Raw genomic sequence first — 23899 nt, 5'->3', positions numbered from 1 at the left:
TTCAAATGGCTAGGGTGTTTACTGTTTCATGAAGCATTTTTTTCATTTAGTCCACGAGACTACATCAACAAAGCAAAATGTCAGATGTGTGCATTTCTCAACTAACCAAACTTGCTTGTGCTGCGCCGTGACAACTACTACACTACAGCTACAACCAAAAAATGCCACCACCGGGAGGAGTCGGACCTCCAACCTTTCGGATAACAGCTGAACGTGGAAGCCGATTGCGCCACGGAGGCCGGGTCGGGGGATATGCCAAGAAGAATGCTTTTCTAGCTAACAACACGCTCGGGCAGCTTAAATGACTAGGGTGTTTAGCGTTTCATGAAGCATTTTTTTTTCATTTAATTCACGAGACTACAGCAACAAAGTAAAATGTCAGATGTGTGCATTTCTCTCAACTAACCAAACTTGCTTGTGGTGCACCGTGAGAACTACTACACTACAGCTACAACCAAAAATGCCGCCACCGGGAGGACTCGATCCTCCAACCGCTCGGTTAAAAGCCGAACGCGCTAGCCGATTTCGCCACGTAGGCCGGGTCGGGGGGTATGCCAAGAAGGATGCTTCTCTAGCTAACAACACTCTCGGGCAGCTTCAAATGGCTAGGGTGTTTAGTGTTTCATGAAGCATTTTTTTTCATTTAATTCACGAGACTACAGCAACAAAGTAAAATGTCAGATGTGTGCATTTTGTCAATTAACCAAACTTGCTTGTGGTGCACCGTGAGAACTACTACACTACAGGTACAACCAAAAATGCCGCCAGCGGGAGGGCTCGATCCTCCCTTTCGGCTAAAAGCCGAACGCGCTAGCCGATTGCGCCACGGAGGCTGGGTCGGGGGGTTTGCCAAGAAGGATGCTTCTCTAGCTAACAACACGCACGGGCAGCCTCAAATGGCTAGGGCGTTTAGAGTTTCATGAAGCCTTTTTTTCATTTAATCCACGAGACTACAGCAACGAAGTAAAATGTCAGATGTGTGCATCTCTCAACTAACCAAACTTGCTTGTGCTGCGCCGTGACAACTACTACACTACAGCTACAATAAAAAAATGCCACCACCGGGAGGAGTCGGACCTCCAACCTTTCGGTTAACAGCCGAACGCGCTAGCCGATTGCGCCACGGAGGCCGGGTCGTGGGTATGCCTCGAAGAATGCTTCTCTAGCTAACAACACACTCGGGCAGCTTAAATGACTAGGGTGTTTAGTGTTTCATGAAGCATTTTTTTTTCTTTTCATCCACGAAACTATAGGAAGAAAGAAAAATGTGTGATGTGTGTGTTTCTCTCAGTTACCCAAACTTGCTTGTGCTGCACCGTGACATCTACTACACTACAGCTACAACCAAAAAATGCAACCACCGGGAAGAGTCAGACCTCCAACTTTTCGGATAACAGCCGAACGCGCTAGCCGATTGCGCCACGGAGACCGGGTCGGTGGGTATGCCAAGAAGAATGCTTCTCGAGCTAACAACACGCTCGGGCAGCTTCAAAATGGCCAGGTTGTTTAGTGTTTCTTGAAGCCTTTTTTTTCATTTATTGCACGGGACTACAGCAAAAAAGTAAAATGTCAGATGTGTGCATTTCTCTCAACTAACCAAACTTGCTTGTGCTGCACCGTGACAGCTACTACACTACAGCTACAACCGAAAAATGCCGCCACCGAAAGACTCGATGCTCCAACCTTTCGGTTAACAGCCGAACGCGCTAGCCGATTCCGCTAAGGAGGCCGGGTCGGGAGGTATACCACGAAGAAAGCTTCTCTAGCAAACAACACGCACGGGCAGCTTCAAATGGCTAGGGTGTTTAGTGTTTCATGAAGCATTTTTTTCATTTAGTCCACGAGACTACAGCAACAAAGCAAAATGTCAGATGTGTGTGCCTCTCTCGGTTAACAAAACTTGCTTGTGCTGCGCCGTGACAACTACTACACTACAGCTACAACCAAAAAATGCCACCACCGGGAGGAGTCGGACCTCCAACCTTTCGGATAACAGCTGAACGTGGAAGCCGATTGCGCCACTGAGGCCGGGTCGCGGGTATGCCAAGAAGAATGCTTCTCTAGCTAATAACACGCTCGGGCAGCTTTAAAATGGCTAGGGTGTTTAGTGTTTCATGAAGCATTTTTTTCATTTAATTCACGAGACTACAGCAACAAAGTAAAATGTCAGATGTGTGCATTTCTCTCAACTAACCAAACTTGCTTGTGGTGCACTTTGAGAACTACTACACTACAGCTACAACCAAAAATGCCGCCACCGGGAGGACTCGATCCTCCAACCGCTCGGTTAAAAGCCGAACGCGCTAGCCGACTGCGCCACGTAGGCCGGGTCTTGGGGTATGCCAAGAAGGATGCTTCTCTAGCTAACAACACTCTCGGGCAGCTTCAAATGGCTAGGGTGTTTAGTGTTTCATGAAGCATTTTTTTTTTTCATTTAATTCACGAGACTACAGCAACAAAGTAAAATGTCAGATGTGTGCATTTTCTCAATTAACCAAACTTGCTTGTGGTGCACCGTGAGAACTACTACACTACAGCTACAACCAAAAATGCCGCCAGCGGGAGGGATCGATCCTCCCTTTCGGCTAAAAGCCGAACGCGCTAGCCGATTGCGCCACGGAGGCTGGGTCGGGGGGTTTGCCAAGAAGGATGCTTCTCTAGCTAACAACACGCACGGGCAGCCTCAAATGGCTAGGGCGTTTAGAGTTTCATGAAGCCTTTTTTTCATTTAATCCACGAGACTACAGCAACGAAGTAAAATGTCAGATGTGTGCATCTCTCAACTAACCAAACTTGCTTGTGCTGCGCCGTGACAACTACTACACTACAGCTACAACCAAAAAATGCCACCACCGGGAGGAGTCGGACCTCCAACCTTTCGGATAACAGCTGAACGTGGAAGCCGATTGCGCCACTGAGGCCGGGTCGGGGGTATGCCAAGAAGAATGCTTCTCGAGCTAACAACACGCTCGGGCAGCTTAAATGGCTAGGGTGTTTAGTGTTTCATGAAGCATTTTTTTTTCTTTTCATCCACGAAACTATAGGAAGAAAGAAAAATGTGTGATGTGTGTGTTTCTCTCAGTTACCCAAACTTGCTTGTGCTGCAAAGTGACATCTACTACTCTACAGCTACAACCAAAAAATGCAACCACCGGGAAGAGTCAGACCTCCAACTTTTCGGATAACAGCCGAACGCGCTAGCCGATTGCGCCACGGAGACCGGGTCGGTGGGTATGCCAAGAAGAATGCTTCTCGAGCTAACAACACGCTCGGGCAGCTTAAATGGCTAGGGTGTTTAGTGTTTCATGAAGCCTTTTTTTCATTTAATCCACGAGGCGACAGCAACAAAGTAAAATGTCAGATGTGTGCATTTCTCTCAACTAACCAAACTTGTTTGTGCTGCACCGTGACAACTACTACACTACAGCTACAACCAAAAAATGCCACCTCCGGGCGGAGTCGGACCTTTCGGATAACAGCTGAACGTGCTAGCCGATTGTGCCACTGAGGCCGGGTCGGGGGTGTGACAAGAAGAATGCTTCTCTAGCTAATAACACGCTCGGGCAGCTTCAAAATGGCCAGGTTGTTTAGTGTTTCTTGAAGCCTTTTTTTTTTCATTTATTCCACGGGACTACAGCAAAAAAGTAAAATGTCAGATGTGTGCGTTTCTCTCAACTAACCAAACTTGCTTGTGCTGCACCGTGACAGCTACTACACTACAGCTACAACCGAAAATGCCGCCACCGGAGGACTCGATGCTCCAACCTTTCGGTTAACAGCCGAACGCGCTAGCCGATTGCGCCACGATGGCCGGGTCGGGGGTATGCCAAGAAGAATGCTTCTCTAGCTAACAACACGCTCGGGCAGCTTCAAATGGCTAGAGCTTTTAGTGTTTCATGAAGCATTTTTTTCATTTAACCCACGTGACTGCAGCAACAACATAGAATGTCACATGTGTGTGTTTCTCTCAATTAAATAAACTTGCTTGTGCTGCACAGTGACAACTACTACATTGCAGCTAGATCCGAAAAATGCCGCCAGCGGGAGGAGTCGGACCTCCAACCTTTTGGTTAACAGTCGAACGCGCTAGCCGATTGCGCCACGGAGGCCGGGTCGGGGGGTATGCCAAGAAGAATGCTGATCTAGCTAACAACACTCTCGGGCAGCTTCAAAGGGCTAGGGTGATTAGTGTTTCATGAAGCATTTTTTTTCATTAAACCCACGAGACTACAGCAACAAAGTAAAATGTCAGATGTGTGCATTTCTCTCAACTAACCAAACTTGCTTGTGCTGCACCGTTACAAACACGACACTACGGCTACAACCAAAAAATGCCCCCACCGGGAGGAGTCGGACCTCCAACCTTTCGGTTAACAGCTGAACGCGCTAGCCAATTGCGTCACAGAGGCCTGGTCGGGAGCTATGCCAAGAAGAAAGCTTCTCTATCTAACAACACGCTCGGGCATCTTCAAATGGCTAGGGTGTTTAGTATTTCATGAAGCATTTTTTTCATTTAATCCACGAGACTACAGCAACAAAGTAAAATGTCAGATGTGTGCATTTCTCTCAAATAACCAAACTTGCTTGTGCTGCACCGTGACAACTACTTCACTACAGCTGCAACCAAAAAATGCCGCCACCGGGAGGACTCGTTCCTCCAACCTTTCGGTTAACAGCTGAACGCGCTAGCCGATTGCGCCACGGAGGCCGGGTCGGGGGGTATGCCAAGAAGAATGCTTCTCTAGCTAACAACACGCTCGGGCAGCTTCAAATGGCTAGGGTGTTTAGTGTTTCATGAAGCATTTTTTTTTTCATTTAATTCACACTCTAAAAAAAAAGAGTGTAAAAGGAGGGTAACTTCGGGATTTATGCTATCTGAAACCGCATGGCTTAAATATACCCTGCGCAATCACCCGCACGGAAGACGTTAGTCTCTTTCGCATGACTTTACACCATTTCGTCCCTGCAGCTCAAGCAAAAAAAAAGTTTGCCGCTTGTTTCTTCTTTTTTTTATGATGGCAACCGGTTTCAAGCTGGGTGCGGCTTTGTTTCTACTTCCCATCCGATGTCCTTTCAAGAGCTACCACAAAAGGACCCCCCCGTTTTCCCCCTGAGGAGGTGGGGAATCGTCGAAAGTTGGGAGCATCTTATCTTCTTACAAAAAGCGGTGCCTCCTCCTTCACCTCCCCCCCCCCCCCCCGACACCCCTTGGTCGTCCCGTCTTTTGACTGCTATGGGAGCTTAACCGTGGAAGGAGCAAGGCCGAACTCAGAACAAGGGCGGACAGAGAAGTGTGTACGCTGCAAAACAGGGAGAAAGGGGAGGTGAGGGGGGAGTGGTGGTGAGGTGAGAAGCGAAGCAGTTGCTTTTTAGTTTTGTTGCTTTTATTCTCAACACGGCGTCACGTGTTCGTAGTTGCTTGAGCCTGCCTGCGTTCCCTGCGACTCCGCGAGTCCGAGAAGTCGACGACGGTGATTGCCGCACGAGTCAGCGTTCGTGCTCTTTGTCATTGGTACTCATCCCAGCTGAAAAAGTCCACTGGTTCCAATTGGAATTCCAGCTGGCATTAACTGGAACCAAGTAGAGTTAGTGGGCTCCAATGGGGAATAGTTTGTCCAGTTGGTCTTGCCAGCTGGCATTTATTCTGCTTATTGGAATTCTAAATGGTAACAGAAAGTGTCAGTGAACATAGTTAGCATGCATATGACCACTTGGCAACTTAATTGGTTCCAACTAGAAATCTCATCGGTTCCAGTAAGAAAGTAGGCCGAATCCAACTGGACATTCAGCTGGTTCCAGTAAGATTCTCAGCTGGTCCCAATTGGAGATCCCACTGGTCCCAGCTGTAGATCCAGCTGGTTCCAGTTAGAAACAATTGGTCCTAATTGGAAACCAGGCAAGTTCAATCAGCCAAAGTAGGTGTGTCTAATCGGGATCAAGAAAATTTAAAGTTCCTTTTTCTTGGTCATCAAAGGTAAATTAAGTAGTTGTATCAATATTTAAAATGTCATTTACATGTGTGATCGTGTTGCTGTTTACATATAACTCAATTAATGCTAATTTCAGTGAAATTTCAGATACTGAGACTTGGTAAAATTATGGCAACACTGGCAACAAATTCAACATCATTAAATTTATGTATGCATGAAGACTAATCTGCTTTCTATACATGAGAAATATTTTCAAGGAAAGCGTTTCTTTTATTAACACAATTATAACAGTTACAGACTGGTGGTTTTTAAACACATACAGCAATGAAATAGTGTTCACAATCTAATATCAGCACACTTTATACCAAAATGCTAGTGAAAGATGTACAACTAATTATATACAAACATATGGAAGGGTGGAGCAAATGGCTTCATCAAGCCGACCCTTCATGCTCCTTGCTGGAGTAGAGAAGATGTTCCATGAATAAGATTGACTCTCTTGCTCTTGCATTCAACAGCAAATGTGGTCAATAGCAATTTACCAAAATATGAACATCGTCACACTTGTTTCTTATGAATAGTTTGTGAGACTGCTTTATTATCACGTCATTAACCCTAGTTAAGGGTTTTGATACAGTAGAGAGGTACAGTGAAACAAACAGAATTTGCAAAAAGAATTATTGCAATATCAATAACACTTAATTTAGGGTTTCAATTAAACACAGAGCTGTATATATGAAACAGATTTGAGCGACAAGCATTTTATAGACTAACACATCTGACCAAGTAGACCAAACTGATTTCCAGAGAGCATAAAAGACAATATATTGCCACCTGGTTTACCAGCTGGCAGAGAAAGAAGAGCTCGTGCAGTTGTGAACTACGAGTGCTCACCACAAGCCTGTCTCTGTCAATTGAGCTGTCTATTTTAGATATTTGTGACTTATTTGGTGGTGCTTTGCTGGGTAGTGGCTCAGTACTTATGTCCCGCACTCCTCCTGTCGACCTGGACTCTACCTCTGCTCTTGTTGCGACACCAATCCATCGTGTTAGCCAAAGGAACCTTGGCCTCTCACTCGAAGACGGACCTTTGGAGTCAATCTCGGGGCCTGCCCTCCGAACAGCTATGCAAGGTGTGGCGCCACAGCAACTCGAGCCAGCCGCTGCAGCTGCCCCTCAACACCCTGTGCAAGGTACACTTTACACCCTGCACACTTCGCGAGTACCGAAGTCATTCTACGGTAAATCGGAGGAAGAAGTAGAAGACTGGCTCTCCCAGTTCAAGTGAGTCTGCTTTTAATCTCTGGGATGACACTGCGAAGCTTAGGTACATCTTCTTCAGCCTCAAAGACGGCGCTCACACGTGGTATGAGAACCGCGAAGCGATTTGTCTTCCTGGTATGAATTTTGGCGTCGAATTCTACACGACTACATTAGTCCAGACCGCTAAGAACGAGCTAAGCGGGCAATCCAGTCCCGTTTCAAGATGCCAAATGAAACCGTCACAATGTATGTTGAAGATATGACGCGAGTGTTCCGCCGTGCCGATCACACCATGTGGGAGGGCACGAAACTGCGCCACTTAATGTGCGGTGTAAAAGAAGAGCTGTTTGCTGGCTTTGTGCGCAGTCCTCCGGCAACAGTGGCCGATTTCCTGTCAAAAGCATCGACAATGGAGAAGGTCTTTCAGCAGCGGGCGAATGCTTACAATAGACCATATTTCGCTACATCCCCTATTGAGTCGCTTCCGGCTTATAGAGTCACCAATGAATCGTTCCGCGAACTCATTCGCTCTGTGGTGCGAGACGAACTGCAAAAGCTTTGCAGTGTGCCTCAACTGCAGGGCGCCTTTAGTGCTATCATTCGCGACGAGGTACATCAAGCCATCAGGCCTGTCACTGGGTGATGACCTAGTCTTACTCAGCAGAGTGCAGAGTTCCAACATACGTGGATATTTTGGCACGTTCTGCCCCATTATCAGAGCCATTTGTCTCTGTACGACAAGATCCAACGCTGCCTTTGTCTACTGCACCAGCTCCGGCACTAATTTCTCCTGTATCTCAAGATCCTCTGCCATGCGTGCAGCCGACCCAGTACACTTCCAGTCAACGACCACCTTGGCAAAGATCAGACATCTGGCGTGCTCCCGATCGATGGCCCCTGTATTATCACTGTGGCGAGCCTGGCCATCTCTTTCGACAGAGCCTCTATCGTGAACTAGGCCTGCAGGGTTTTGCCCCCATCGCTCGACAACCACCCTTTGGACGACCCAGGGAAATCGAAGAGTATGTCGCTGAACAGCGTCTATATTCTCAGCGGCGGCTATCACAATCTCCTCTTTGCTGCCTCATCCCAGACTTTCTCATGTGGGGCACCTCGACGATCCCCTAGCACCCGCAGGGGAAACTAAGACTATGGCCTCGGGGGAGGGGGGTCACTAGAAGTCATCACGAAGTCCCCCCGACAACATTGATGTCAACTGCCATGGGCCCTACGAAAACATCGGAAATGCATAACCGCCCGTAGCTTGACATAACTGTAGTTTTGAATAAACACAAGTTAAGTGTGTTAGTGTACACTGGAGCGAACTTCTGTATTCTACATGCCAAACTGGCCAAGCTTCTTCGAAAAGTTATGACTCTATGGTCCAGCACACCAATTCGCACTGCTGGTGGACACGTAGTCACCCCGACAGGACAGTGCAAGGCTCGGGTGCAAATTCACGACACCACGTTTTGTTAAGTGCCTTGTGCTTCAGGAGTGTTCGCGCTACTTGGTACTTAGCGTGGATTTTCTGTGGGAGTCTGAAGCTGTTATTGGACCTTAGGCTACACACCGTCACATTTTCAAATGAGAACACAAATCGTGACTTGGCCATTCAACAGTCTTGTTCAGCGCTTAGAATTTCCGCGCACAGTGTTACGATTCCCCCTGGGCAGTGTTTTTGAGCGTGTCACCTGCGAATGTCTAGGTGATGGGACAGTGCTCGCCGAGGAAAATCATTCACTTTTGTTTACACATGGTATCTGTACAATCTGAACCCTCATCCACCTTCGCCAAGGACAGTCAGCGGTCCTGCTCACTAACGTTTCGCATGAACATCGACACCTATTTCGTTCTACTGCGATTGCCTTTGCTAGCCCATTTGAAGAACCTTCAGCCTGCTCTGCATCTGACACCGTGAGCCTTCCACCCGGCCCTTTCGAATGCATTGATATTAGTTCGGAGTTCGCTCATGGATGCACTTGATCATTGCATAATTTTTACTGTAGCTGTCCTTTGGTCTATATTTCCGTCTACGATAGCTTGCATGCGCACAAGTAATATGCAAAGAGCAATCACTGGGAATGCAGCATTTTAATTGCGCATTTACTAGTTTCCTGCTTAGTTTCGCGAAATGTTCTGGCAATGACAACTTTTTTTTTGCGGTCTTTCACTATTTTTTCCTCCCTCTCAGCTCGTTCCTTTCCTTCCACTCTTATGCTGCTACTTTCTCTTCCTGGGCGGTTTCATTTGTCCGACCCCAGACCGACGTTTTTCTTTTTTCATCGCTACCCCCCTCAGCTCTACTGAAGAATTTTAACTGTAAACTGCTCTCCTTGCCTGCCCTGTCAGTTTATTTTAGCTCAGATGGTTGTCCGCTGTGGACCTCTAGCTCTCCTTGGGATCCCGACATGCTAGCGGCTGTCCTTGTGTCATAGTCGGACCACATGCATGAGGAGCTCACGGTGCATTTTTTTTAGCAACCTAAGCGACACCAGCACCCTACACAGTTTGCCACGACTTCCCCACCAGAGAAAATTTGTATGAGCGACTTGCAGATACGCACATCTACCACGTGCCGAGAAGCGGCATCTGATGCCGAAGTACCAGCTATGCGGTTCGCCCACCCCTGTAAATGTAATTTGTAAAGCCCGTCTGTCATTCCATACACTTTATTCACTTATTTGTGTCATAATGATGTCTACTGAGCTGTTGAACCTCGAATGATGAGCTGTTTCTCAAGCCATACAGCTGAATCGAGACTATAGTAACATAATTTTTTTTTACTTAATCGTAGACACTCTAACATATCTTGTATTCATTACATGCCATCCTGCTCCGAACAAGCGGTCGAGCGGCTGGCTACCACCTGTTACAATCCCCTGTCCTAACTTAAATTTGTGGTAGAATTGAAAGTACCGTTAAAGAAGCAATAAGGTTCGTTAAAAAAAAAGAAAACTAGCATTAAAGTCTGGATCTGAGGCAGGACGTTCTTTCAACAAAAGAGAAAAGTAGGCATGCTACAATCCCTACATGCCTGACAGAGAGGAAAACATGCATGTGTATTGGAAGCCGTAGATATGTGCTGCAATGTACTTTTCCATTCTCATAGCTCCTTTATTAGGTTCTACTATAATACTAAATCCTGTGCCTTTACTTCATTACTTTAGAGATTGAGAGCACTAGGGACAGTCACAACAAACTTCTTCCGAGGTGCCATGAATGTGCAGATACTTGAAACTTGAGAGACCGAAACAACCTGTGCATACTGCTGATCCTCTGATACTTGATAAAAATGGTTTTGTCGAGTTCTTGGGAAATAGGTGGCTGGCAAGCATTTTAGTGGTTTCAAGATAAGGAAGGCTGAGCCATCATGGATAATCTTCTCTATCCTACCATAAGTTCCATCAGAAAGTTTGACAACGGAGTTATTTGTTTTTTTGTTGGCACTATATCCAGAGGTTGTCAAATTGGACTTGTCCATAATCATGCGCTTATGCTGAAGAGCCTGGGAAGAAAATTGTTCGGAATATCGCAGGGCACCATCATGTGCGATGAATGGCATTCCCCTTCCAAAGAACCGCACTCCCTCTCCACAAACTGCAACAGCCTTTTGAGTGATATGGTTCTCTAATGAGGTGCAGTAATGCATGACCTTTGTGTTGTCTGTGAGGTCACTGAGTTTGGACACTGCAGTTTGCAATGCCATAGCTCGACAAATTTGCTGAGGAATACCATTAGCTGCCTTTATACGAGCTTTAAGATAGCCATTTCCAGATTCAAAAGGAAATGCAGAATGGGCCCATAAAGGCCCCCACAGACGCACGCTCTTCACAAGATGACCCAATTGATGGACATTGTAGGTCATGCTACTTTTTCCGTACAAATGTTCTGCCTTGACCGTAAATTCTAGCACTAATAAATCAATTTCATCGATGTCAGAGATGAAGATCTTCTTCTGTAACATCATGTGCAAGGATTCAACCAAAAGCGCCCAGTGGCGAAGGTATCGAACACCCAAGAAGTCCTCCAAGACAGGCATGCTATAGTAGAGAATCCAACTCTCTAGTTCCTTCGCTTTCCAGAACTTTCTTTCATAGACCTTGGTAATCTACCAACATCCTTAGGTGGCCTCATTTCAAGAAGTTTTTTGTCTAATTCTGATAGCTTGTTCCCAATGTAGTAGTCTTCCTTTGTACCTTCAAGCCAATATTCTAGAAATTGATGTCAAACTCCCAGAAGCACACAATGCATATAGTCTGGTACAAACCCCCAGACTATGTCAAAATGATCAATGTTGATTAGAGGTGATGCAGTTTTAACACCTCTAACTACTGTGCCGGTTCAAGGACTTCTTCCATATCTTTAATCATCTGCATTTCTGTCCTTTCTGGAGGGTCATCTTTCCTAGTAGGATATTTGATAGAGCCCCCATGTCGCTCCCCTGGATGCAAACACCAGTTGCACCCATAATAACCATTGAACTGTAGTATTCCCTGCATTGGGGCTCTAGCCACTGAATCTACAGCACAGCATATACAGAATGCTTTGAAAACTTGTGTGGCACCCTTGTACAGCAATTTGAATCCCTGCACAGACAAATCATTGATCTGGTGAACGAAAACGTTTTGAAATATATCCATTTTTGGTTTTGACTTTCCAAACCACAGTGCTGCCAATACTATCTTCTTCATTCAAACTGTGGGAGGAAGTTCATTCACAGTTAGCTGGATAGGCCAGATGGCAGTCGATGATGAGGAAAACACTGGAGCACCATCAGTGTTAAGTGTCATGCTCACTCTATGGCCGCAGTCAGCAGTAGCCGCAACAAAGCTTCTATACATTTCCCCATCTACTATATCCGTGAGAGTGTCTGTCGATGGAAGGGGCTGAGTTAAATCTAAGAACTCTTCGGATTTCAAAATATTTTGCAACTGTGAGCGTACCTCAAAAGTTACAAAGAATGGCGCCTCCGATAGGCTAGACACATTGCATACTTTGGTGCAATGTGGACATGTAAAGGATTGACATTTGCTCTCCAGAAGGCCAATGTAATAAAACCAATGCACGCAGTAAAAATGAAAAGTCATACTACTGCTTGCATCTTGCAATGCCTGACCAATCATGTAGCGCGACTCAGGCAAAATTGGTCGACTGAAGGTACAATTTAACATTTTGACAAGGTTTGAAAAGCCTGTAAAGCTGAGGCTGCTGCTGATGGAAAACTTTAGTGCCATTAGCAGCAATTCTCCCTTGGATACAACAGCATGGTCCTGGATAACCTCTTCAAATAAACAAGCAAAGGGTCTTCCCAGGTTGTCATGCTCTTGCCTTGGTGGACACTCGTTTTCATTGAGTCCCTCGTCTTCAGTGCACGAGTCCTGGAAAAGTGATAGTATTTATTATAATGTACTGCATAACAGTGAAACTCATTTATACCTTCAAATATAGCCGGGGCAAAATTTCAGCACGAGCTTTGCACTTTGTCCTTTCAGGGCATTGCAAATCATGTTCAAGACTATGTGAGGCAAAGTTAAAGTTAAATTGGTTCACAGGAAGGGAAAGGCGCAGTAACTGTCACACTTGCTCTGTGGACACCCGAACCGCGCCGTAAGGGAAGGGAGGAAGGTGGGAATGAAAGTGGAAAGAGAGAAAGAGGAGCCGTAGTGGAGGGCTACGGAGTAATTTCGACCACCTGGGGATCTTTAACGTGCGCTGACATCGCACAGCACACGGACGCCACTTCGTTTCGCCTCCATCGAAACGCAGCCGCCGGGGTCGGGCTCGAACCCGGGAACTCCGGCACAGTAGTCGGGCGTCTTACCACTGCACCACCCCGGCGGGGCAATGACAATATTTTGTTTTCAAGAAAACAAAACCAATCAGAATGTTAGCTATGTTACATAAGGGAATGCTCAAAAGAAGGGAATTGTTTTTGTGTTTTCGGCCCTCCATCGAAATGAAATGAACAAAACTCGATGCTTCACCTCGCTGTATCTCTAAACAGCAGTGAAATTTTATTAAGTTCAGTTACCCCTGCATGGACTGCCCAACTTGTGCAAAGCCTCTTTACCAATATTCATCTTTCCAGGCCACCCATTGTCAAATGCAGGGGCAGAAGTTAGGTTCTTTATGTAAATATTTTGGGGCACAAGACAACTCTCGATAGGCACAAAAGTGATGTTGGGCTGTATACTAAAGTGTTTAATTATGTGAACCCAGTAGCAGCTGGAAAACTAAGAATTCTGCTTTCACGGTTCCCAATTAGTAATCCCAGCGGCTCAGCGGTTACAACACTTGACTGCTGAACCCAAAGATGCAGGACCAAATCTTGGTCGCAGAGCCGCTTTTGGTTGCAGGGCAAAAAGCAAAGCACACGTGTGTTACTGTGCAGTGTACTATGCAATGTCAGTGCACAAGAAACCTAGGTGATCGAAATTTCCAAAGCACTAAACTACGGCCCTAGTAGCCAGAGTTGGTTTGGGATGGTAAAGCCCACAAACCAAACCAACTATAGAATTTAACTTATTTGCTAGGCTGCCTGCTAGGGTATCATATTACTTATTGAGAAGCATTGGGTAAGCCTTAGAACAGCAGCTGGTATTTGGTAGTAGTTTCTTCATAGAGGTTTACCCAGCCCTCTCTGCATGGTTCTAGGCAGTTAACATGGATATCTCACAAAACTACTTTTAAGAATACTTACGATGCCATTTGTAGAGTCGCTGTCACAGCTCATGTCCGAAATTTGTAGATCTTTGCTAGCATGCACAGTGAATGCTTGCTCTTCTGGAGACACCTGGCATAGATAGAGCAAAAGAATAGGAAAATGTCACTGCAGTTCAAATCACCTAAGAAAGAAGGATGTTTAGAGTCACAATAATTGAAGCCTGAAGTTTGGCCAAGTTTGCCGCTACAAACCTTTTCACTTGTAGAGTTGCTGTCCGAAAGTGAACTTTGTGCACATTCTTCCCCAGATGTATGTGACACAGGTGTTCGGTGTCCTGAAGACACCTAAAGCAAAGCGGACAGGCAATCATGAAAGCTATTTTCATCATAGTTTTGGCACCTACAGCAAAGCAGAATGAGTGCAATCGTGCTGTTTACATTTAGAACCACAATTCAGTCTCAAACTTGTATAAGCTGTTTACAAACATCCTCCAAGAATTCCCAAGAAAATATTTACACGGTCGCTGGCAGAGTCACTTTCCAAGCTTAAATCTGAACTTTCAAGATGTCTGCTACTCTGGGCATGCCTCGTGGGTGCTGGCTGTTGTGATGACACCAGCTGTGACAAAGATGAGATTTAGTCACAATGAGATCAACTCTGAACTTAAATAAAAAAAAAAACTAAACATTTGCCCACAAACTACCCAAATATAAAACATTTACAAAAGCACACTTACAAGATCAGTCGTGGAGTCACTGTCCGATTGCGAACTTTGTGCGCATTCTCCACTAGAAGTGCGCGATGCAGGTGCTTGCTGTTCTGAAGGCTCCTAAAGCCAAATAGAAAAGGGTAATCAGGAAAGTACCACTGAAGAACACTGATGGAAGCAGTGTGCATATGCCAACTCCAACAGTAACGCGACCATCAAAACTGCAAGATGTGCTTGCAAGACCCTCGCCTCTCTGTCTACGTGGGCTGATTGACCACGCTGGAAAGCAGTTCTTCCACCCCATGTGTGCTCAGTGTTACTTTTGGTGCACCTGTACTCTGAACATGCATATTGGATAGATGTCTAAAACATTTCCTGGCAAACATGCTACGGTTATTTAAAGGAACTGAATTGCGCAGCTCCGCACGGTATATATCGAATGCACAAACTGAGCCTGTGCACGCTAAAGATACTAGTATGACGCGCTAAAATGCTATATACCTTTTATTTTCGGCAAATTCACTTGAAAAAGTGTAAAAAATCGGCCTCAGAACCGATCATCGGACACTGCTTATAATGAGCAGGATACAAATCAGGATGGGTGCGCCCAGGGATGGTTAGCAGTTGCTCAAGGTCGGGATATAACCGCATAGGCAGCAAACCAGTCCTTGTAGCTACTCGGTGATAAAGGTATCCTGCTTTTTTTTTTCCCCAACGAGGGGAGGGGGGGGTTAGAGCTCGTGAAAGTGATCGTACACGCACTACGATGTGTTCGCTAAACGTCTACGCACGACGGTGTCTGCAAGAGCCACAAAAACGTGTCAGTTCGCGACAGTCGAGGGGATCTGACCAATTTGACACCCGATCGTTGCTTGTGATCAGCGGACGCAACACATTGGCTTGGCATTGTTTTCGCTAGCATTTTGTTTACGTGTCAGTAGAGGGGCCGAGTATAATATTTGCCCGCATGCCCTTCTGTCTAAAATTTCTAACGATAGTTCAAAAATTTGCTTGAGTCCCAGTAGCAGCCTCATGCTTGCAAACGAATCATTCGTTTATCGCCACGCACTATTGCTTGTTCCTTGTTCCCACATGAAAAAATCTGAGCGCGTATCTAATTCGGCGAACCTGCCAAAATTCGCCCTTAAGCAAACGATCACCACACAACTCCGGCCTGTCCTAGCTGCCGAGGTCGACGCAGCGCGCTAAGTGGTGTTCGTCGTGTGTAGTATAAGCTCCCCGTTTAGCGAGCACGACGTCTTGCGTATACAATAACTCTAGCATAATCACTCATACGGTAAACACTCTTTGCGTGCACTATGTATCGTAGTACATACCTCATCAATATTCGAAGACTTGTCACGCTCGTATCTTGTCGACCTCGGGAGCGTTTCTTCAGAGCCGGGAAATAAATGTTGCTTATATCGTTTCTTCTTCCGTTTCCTTGAACGCTTGGGTCGTTCTAAAACATCGTAGTGAAATAGACGTTCCAGTGTCGATGAGGATGGCTTATCGTCCATCTTGTCTGACCCGCTACCACGCCGACGCAGACACGAAGGAATACAGCTATCAAGCTTAACTATTATTCGTAACGCGGGATCAGAATGAGCTTCCCGATTTACTACTACGGCTATTTAACGCCACCGGATGGTATGAGACGATAATGCACACGCTGAAAGTCGACCCTGTGTAACAATACCACTGTAATGTGGTCAAGCTCGCGGCCGCCATGAATTGATGTCCATAGTGATCTTACCTTACACTGAAGCGAAATAAAAGGGTGAATTTTGTTTTTTAATTCCACTTTAGAATACATTTTAATTTAAAACCAAGTTAAATAAATATTTTGCGACAGCTTGCTTTGAGACGCTCGGAGGATTTGGACCAAATGGGAGGTTGTCAAGACGCCAAGATCGACCCTATGGTCCCTGAAATATATCGACACCATCCAATACAATCCATGCGACTTCTTTTCTTTGTTGTTTTTAATCCTTGCATCGTGTGGCCTATCGGGTCCGTTGTTTAGGATGATTACGCATGCATGTGTGCGGTACGAAGATGATTTAACGCAGGCAATTGTGTCGGTGGACGATATAAGAGACTTTAAACCGACGGGGCCAACCGATTTTATCGACGGTGCTCGGTACTACGTGAGGTGGTCAAACGGAAAGGACCACGAGGACGACGACTTGTACAAAGCCAGAATTTTGCTCTTGGGAGGTAAGTCGATATTTTCATGCCTGCAGTAATGTAAACAGCCGCTGCACACCCTCATTGCCCGCCACGGTGGCGTAGTGATTAGGGTGGTACTGCTATACCCAAGGCTGCGGGATCGACTCCCGGCCGCAGCGGCTGAGCGGCCGCTTTTTGATGGAAGCGAAAAGCAACGCGCCCTTGTACTGTGCGATGTCAATGCACGTTAGAGGAACCTCAGGTGGTCGAAATTTCCGCAGCCCTCCACTGTGGTGTCTCTCATAGCCCAAGTCTTTCTTTTTTTTTTCTTGCCAACTCCTGTCATTGCGGCATTTCCTTAAAAACAGTTTGTGGACTGCAACTACATTCTTGTTCTTACAGTATCTCGGGCTGACGTCGAAGCGAAGATGGCCAAGAACAAACTAAGAATAAAAAAAGTCTGGATTTCAGAATCATCTGAAGATGAAGTTTTTCCAGAGGAGAACATACGAAAGCAAGAAAAGGTAAAAAGATGTCAAGTATTTATAGCTAAGAAGTCAGAAGTTTTTTGTGCATATTTAAAGTGCTTATACCAAGTTTTTCGTTTGTTTATTCTTTTTTTTTCAATGTAGAAGCTATTGAAAGAAAAACAGGACACCTCCACCAAGTCCGACCTGTTGAAAATGCTGGAAACAAAGAAAAAAAAACTAAAAAAGAAGAATGCCGACCAACACCGAAAACGGCCGAGAGAGACTTCCCCAGAATTCGTCGCTTCAGCCGAGCCCAAGGGAAGATCCTCCAGAGATGATTAGCTTGTAAGCTTAAAGAGGCGTTAGATGCAAAGAATGAGGAGCTGACTAAGCTTCGGAACCTGAATATGCAGCTTCAGGAAGCATTGTTGAAGAAAATGGAAGGTGAGAACAATTACAATATTCACTGTTTTGCTTTTGGCGATTTAGAAATGGAAGGTGAGAACAATTACAATATTCACTGTTTTGCTTTTGGCGATTTAGAATGTGGAATGCGTATCATGATTCATTTATTGAAGGGCAGTGATGCAGTGCATATCACACAGTTGAGCTGACATATACCTTGTTTTTAGTGTTCTTCAGCACATACTGATCCTATTTCTGCTATTGTTTGGTTGCCAAGGAAGCACCGTTACGATTTGGGAGGTCACTGATGTTTTGCTATATTTGGAATGTACATTTCTGATTGTTTTAGACAAGGACGACAAGTCAAACCATGGACTACATGTGCCATTTTCCTCAAGGCAGCTCATGGCTGATGGTAAGGGGCATAGGAAACAAATATTTTTGGTCTTATATACAGCATGTTCTTGGTGCACTTGCTTTGCTGCTGCAACTTTATCCAAAATTCCATGGAAGCACTGTTACATTTTGGAGATTTATATTTAAAGTGTAAATTTCTGATTCTTTCAGACACGGCAACCACACAGCCAACACATGATGCACTGGACATACCATTCACCTCAAGGCAGTTCATGACTAATGGTAAGGAGTATAGTAAATGTTCTAGCTTGCACACAGCATGTAATTTCTGCTGCATCTTTAAATCCAAAATTTCTTCCAGTCATCAGTTTGTACATCAAAATCATTTTATCATGCCGAAAAAGAGGTCTATCAGTCGCAGGCATCATACTGTGAAACCAAATTGTTTGTTTTAGTGTACAGAAATACAACATATCATGAAATAACTGTCAGCCACAGCAGCATTCACACCCACATTGCAGTCGGAACGTGATACCTCAAACTAATGCCTTAGATTCTTGGCCATGCTCCCAAAAGCATATTCCATGCTTACATATGTATTTATAGTACAGATAGTATTACTGTACATTACTGTGCACATGGGTGTTTTTTTATACAATAATGCAGGGTTATAACATAACTATACTCCCATAAACTTGGTTTTGCATGAATGCTAGGTGCTGAATTTCCAGTAAAACTGTTTGTAAACCACCCTCTGTATTTCAACAAAACCAACTGGAAATTCAAGGTCTTACTCCTGAATCAAGAGTTTAGCTGATCAGAGGTAAGAGAAAAAATGTTTTTGATGCTACGTCTTTTTTTTTTCAGCACCCAAAGAACGGCCTCTTTATGACAGGCCACTGCAACAAGAGAAGAGTGGCTCTCGAGAAAGACTTGTGGATGCATGTGATTAAGGCATGGTAAGAACAATTTGTTTTTTAAACAGTGTGATACAGTTGTCTCCATTTAAAAATATCTTTACGGCTCTCTGCGACTCCTGATTTGAAGATTTTTGTTGATACAGTGTATAGTAATTTATTCTGTTCCTTCCAGCATAACAAATGTATAGTCACTCCTTAAAGGTTGTTATATGTCGACTTGTTTTTGTTGAAAGGTTTTTTTGCAATGTTTTCTAAACTTTGAATTTAAACCTGGGACAGGGCATCATTATTTCCGAAGCTGCCTGGCAGGCCATATCGAAGACCACCAAAAACACAATCTTCGTTAAGGAGCTGGCTGTTGCACTCTATGGTCCAAAGGAGCTAATGGAGAGGTCGGCCAAGGGTAAGCATTAGTCTTAATTTTATAGGTGCTGATTAACGAATATTTTGCAGCTTTCTGAACTCTTGACCAATATAAGCTCAAGTCAGTGAAAGACAACTTTGTGTCATTGGATGTCCAAACCAAGAATTTTAACCTGGGAAGCTATGCTGGGCTTCCGTTTTGTTGTCTTTGAAAGCATTGAAATGATTTCGCTCTTCCTTCTGATTAGCTAGATATACTGTGACACCCTGCAAGTAGTGTGTGTGAGAACAGCTATAGATTGTTTGCTGCTACCAGATATAAAGCTGTCTATCATAGCCTGAGTCGCTTTGGGACGTTAAACCCCACAAACCAAACCAGATATGAAGCTGTATTGAAGTTTTGGTAATTGTTTTCCTTTTTCACTAAAAAAGGGTGATTGAACTCGAATTTCAATGCAGTGACCATGCAGAAGTTTGTTTTTCCACGGGAAATCCACGAAATAAAATGTCGCCACAAGTTGTGGTGGAGCTTTTGGTTTAGCTGGAGACATCACCAGCATATCTAGTCAATGAGGGATGCTTTGGAAAATAATGAAATGGAAAGCGTGGCATAAGTGTTACTTGTTTCAAATAGTGTGAGAATTTTAAATTTCTTTTCGAAGATTATTAACTTTTCAGGAGCTTGAGATATGAGTGTTATTTCCATGTTTAAGCTTGTTTTCTAACCTTCCATTTGCATAACTATGACAGGCAACTATTTTCAGCGACAAGGAGATCACTAGAGTGCTGCTGATATTTCTTATGAGGCAGATGTGTGGAAGTGCTGGTATCAGTAAATGAAACCTGTCACAAAGTCTGAGCAGAAAAGTGAACAGCTCAATCCACTCTGTTGCCTTTCAGAATCGCCACGTATGCTTAATCTGATACTCAGCAATTTTAACTTATTACCGCTGACTATCTTCTACTGAACTTAAATTTTGTTTTTATTGTTCCAAGGACGGCACTGACAAAATTTCCAACCCAGCCGAAAAGGCAGCCGATCTCTCCACGAAAGCTTGCAGTGATCCAAGGTAAGTGGCCGATTTCACTGTTGGTCACACATGTTTGTTCCTGTTTGTTTATGGTAGACGTGACGAATGTGTCAGTTATTGTTTATGCTGGGCGGTGTTAAGGAGGTACGCAAAAAAATTTTAGGTTGCCTATCATACCTGCACACTTCCTAAAATATTTTTCAAAAGTGCAGTTTCACAATATTTGCAGTTCTAAGAACATACCAATAACAGTTATATGATTTATGTGTTACCTTATCACTGTCTTCAGCATTTGTTGTCGGTCCTCTGTCCTATATTTGACAGGGTACGTCAAGTTTTCTTGTTTAAATGAGGTCTTATATAAATTCCCTTTATATAACGAACCAAACATTATTATCCACAATTTGTTCATCATCACTTGAGGTCCCTGGACATTAGGCCATGAAAGGATTTTCAGCATCCGGATTTGACAGTCCTGAGCTTTGGAATCCTCAGGTATAGATTTTATTGCATTCTCAAAGTCTAACCCTGGAAAATGGAGATTGACAAATTGTATGCTGCATTGTCGAGAATTTTAGCACAACTGAGCTTAATTTTTGGACCCATTAATTGCATCTCCATTTCATTTACCAAGGTCAGACAAGCGATAGGTAGTCCATCACTCGTCGCTCCAGTGCAAGAATTTTTGAACTAGCTTCATTAACAGCGGAGATATTGATGATTGAAAATGATGCTATTCTGTCTTCTCGACTCATATGCTCAGAGGCACCAGAAAAAATAAAAGGAACAGCTTGTGCACTGCACTCGCCCATGAAAAACATCATGAGTTGATGTTTAGTTTACCGACATCCCATTGTAGGGCCCCTTTTCCTGGTCTTGAGTTTCTCCCTCCTGCAAAATCGTGGATCACTGCTTTTCTTTCTTTCTCATCCGCCTTTGCTCCAATATGAACACCGAGCTCGAAGTGCAACTACCGTCAACAGAAAAATGCGGCAGCAATCGATCAGAAACATGCACGAAAGTAATGATGGAGCTTGTTCATGCACGAGAGGCACGCGCAGCAACATGAGCAGACGACTTTCCGTGTGTTCCCGTGATGTCATGGCCTTTTTGGTGGCAGCGATGGCAGCCTCCGGTGGCTGCCATTCGCTGCTACCGGAGGCTGCCAATTATGTGTACTCATGATGTATACCATCCCAGTAAATAGTAGTTTCAAAATTCACTGCTATGCACTACGAATTGGGGTGCGAATTTCAGGAACTTTTATAAAAGTAATTGCTGGCTCTATTTTGAGCAGCGATACTTTCGGTAAATGCTAAAAAAGCACTCATTCCACACATTTACCAAGTTCGGTACCAGATTTAATCCTTTCCAATAGGTAGCATTTGCTACTACAATGCTTCATCCCGACATAATACAGCTTTCTTGCTAGTGGGGCACTTAATACTCACACACTAAAGATTGCAGTAGATGTGGTTTTCTAAAAACTCATGAAATTTTTGCTAAATGAACTGTATTTTACTCTAGACTGTTACAGGGAAAGGCTGCAAGCCATGCGTATGCCTATACAAATGGCACGAGAGATTGCAATCAGAAATGTCACAGGACTCATCAATGAGAAGATTGGCGACCTCAGAAGGCAGGCAAGGAGGTAAATGGAATAAAACAGTTTATGCTGGTTTGTACTATGTGACATTTCAAAACCCAGCTAACGTCATGATTGCATCTCTTACACTTGTATTTATTGCGCAGGGAACAAGCTGCTGCAGAAGCAACTATGCCAGGGGAATCTGCAACAGCTGCTGCAGAGGACATCCAAAGCATGTGTAAAGATAGTTCAAGAACATATTAGTGCAATTTAAAAATTTTAGCATTCAACTGCCATGTTTTGGGCATCTAATTTATTATGGCATTATTTATTTCAGAACAAGGAACACACTGCAGCAGAAGATAAATAAATATACTGTGTTGTTAAATATTTTCTCTCTTTATTTCAAATAAATTGGTGCAGACAACTCTGAGCCTATCTAAATATAATTAAAGGATCAAGTAGCCCTGTAAAGACCGATGTGTGGAAGGAATTGATCTTATAATTGATTACACATTTTAAATAATTAGAGCCAATGGGTCGCGATAGTTCCCGTGGTGAGAACCTATTGCAATGGAAACTTAATTGAAACCCATTGGTTTCATGATACGAAACCTTTGATTTTATAAAAGAAACCTACTGGCTTTGTGGTGGGAAACCATTGGCTACGTAATGGGAACCTGCTGGCTTTGTTGTAAGAACCCATTGGATCTTTAGCGGAAAACCATTAGCTCTGTAGTGGGAACCTGCTGGCTTTGTTGTAGAAACCCATTGGATCTTTAGTGGGAAATCATTAACTCTGTAGTGGGAAACCATTGGCTATGTGATGGGAACCTACTGGCTTTGTTGTAGGAACCCATTGGATCTTTAATGGGAAATCATTAACTCTGTAGTGTGAACCTACTGGCTTTGTTGTAGGAACCCATTGGATCTCTAGCGGGAAACCATTAGCTCTGTAGTGGGATCCCATTGGCCTTGCAATGGGAACCATTTGGTATCATCTAATTGGAACCAGCTGGAATCGTCCAGCTGGTGTCCGAAAACCTAACTGGTTCCAGTTGGAATTTTTCCAATTGGAACCAATGAACTTTTTCAGCTTTCATCGAGTGCGCTCGTCGATGCCTCACTATGCAACGACTTCGTGAAAGTGTGAACTTCGGAATGAAACGGCGGATGGCTGGTCGTCGCGGTGGTGGTGTTCGAACGGATCCTTGGCGCCAAATTTCAGCCGCGCATGTAAGTGACGTTTTACATTTCGTTTTACGTGTTTTTCTCTGCTATTTAACTTGGCCTGAACATGTTTTGTTATTGCTTACGTCCGCGACGCTGCTTGTTTGTCTGTGAAACGGCCTCTGAACACGACGTCTTGGATCCCAACCTGAGCATACCACTCCCTCAGTTCAGACTGGAGGAGCGGCGCATCCCAAAATTTTCAGATGGTCACGACCTTTTTGCGGGATTTTAATGGTGCATTTTTAGTCGTCTACGACGCTCACAAGCATATCCCGCGGTCGAAAGTATGCGTCGACGAGCGCTAATGCAGTTCCGGTGATACGCATTGACGTGTTTGCATGCCGCATTATTTTTGCTCGCTGCCTACAATCGATTTTGATCGTCTGTTGTTGCTGCTTTACGGGAACGTTGCCATAAATGCGGGAGAGCATGCAGGGTGATGGGTTAAGTTCACGGTTCTTTTGCCAGCAACCTGTACGTTCGAAGGCAGCGCGCTTGATATCCTAAAGTCACGCTTTCAGAACGCCGATTTAACCCCGCAGTTTTGAGCTGATGGCGTCGAGACCAGAGGTGGGACCGAGCCGATTCGTGTACATGTATACTGTCGCAGTGACGCAATGTGCAGGAAAGACATTTCTCACGCTTTTTTTTCGCTGCAGGCTCAAGTCCTTCGTCTCGTCTGTGCAAGAACGTAGACTGTCGTTTCTTCAAAGAATTTGAAACTGGTCTCTGCTATCCGTGCTGGTAAGTCCAAAGCATTGTTTCCGTCCAGAAAGGGGCGTTTAAATTGA

The 23899-nt window shown here is 44.5% G+C and overlaps 1 protein-coding gene, 1 non-coding gene and 1 pseudogene across 2 annotated transcripts; 1 reads left to right on the top strand and 2 right to left on the bottom strand.

The window, feature by feature from the left end:
• Nucleotides 1–2249: 2249 nt before the first annotated feature.
• Nucleotides 2250–2326, bottom strand: TRNAK-UUU (transfer RNA lysine (anticodon UUU)). The gene has a single exon. It is a non-coding gene; the product is annotated as a tRNA-Lys (tRNA).
• Nucleotides 2327–10359: 8033 nt separating this feature from the next.
• LOC146183294 (uncharacterized) lies at nucleotides 10360–13929 on the bottom strand (annotated as a pseudogene).
• Nucleotides 13930–16596: 2667 nt separating this feature from the next.
• On the top strand, nucleotides 16597–18926 carry LOC146183293 (uncharacterized). The gene is made up of 7 exons (XM_084608350.1): nucleotides 16597–16789; nucleotides 17144–17265; nucleotides 17374–17517; nucleotides 17562–17655; nucleotides 17966–18031; nucleotides 18184–18255; nucleotides 18841–18926. The coding sequence occupies exons 1-7, from the start codon at nucleotides 16597–16599 to the stop codon at nucleotides 18924–18926; spliced, it is 777 nt and encodes a 258-aa protein (XP_084464476.1).
• Nucleotides 18927–23899: the final 4973 nt, after the last annotated feature.

Source organism: Amblyomma maculatum, chromosome 7, assembly GCF_055883805.1.
Source record: "Amblyomma maculatum isolate TAMU_Amacu chromosome 7, ASM5588380v1, whole genome shotgun sequence".
In the NCBI taxonomy this organism is placed as follows: Eukaryota; Metazoa; Arthropoda; class Arachnida; order Ixodida; family Ixodidae; genus Amblyomma; species Amblyomma maculatum.
This window is presented reverse-complemented; position numbering and strand designations above follow the sequence as displayed.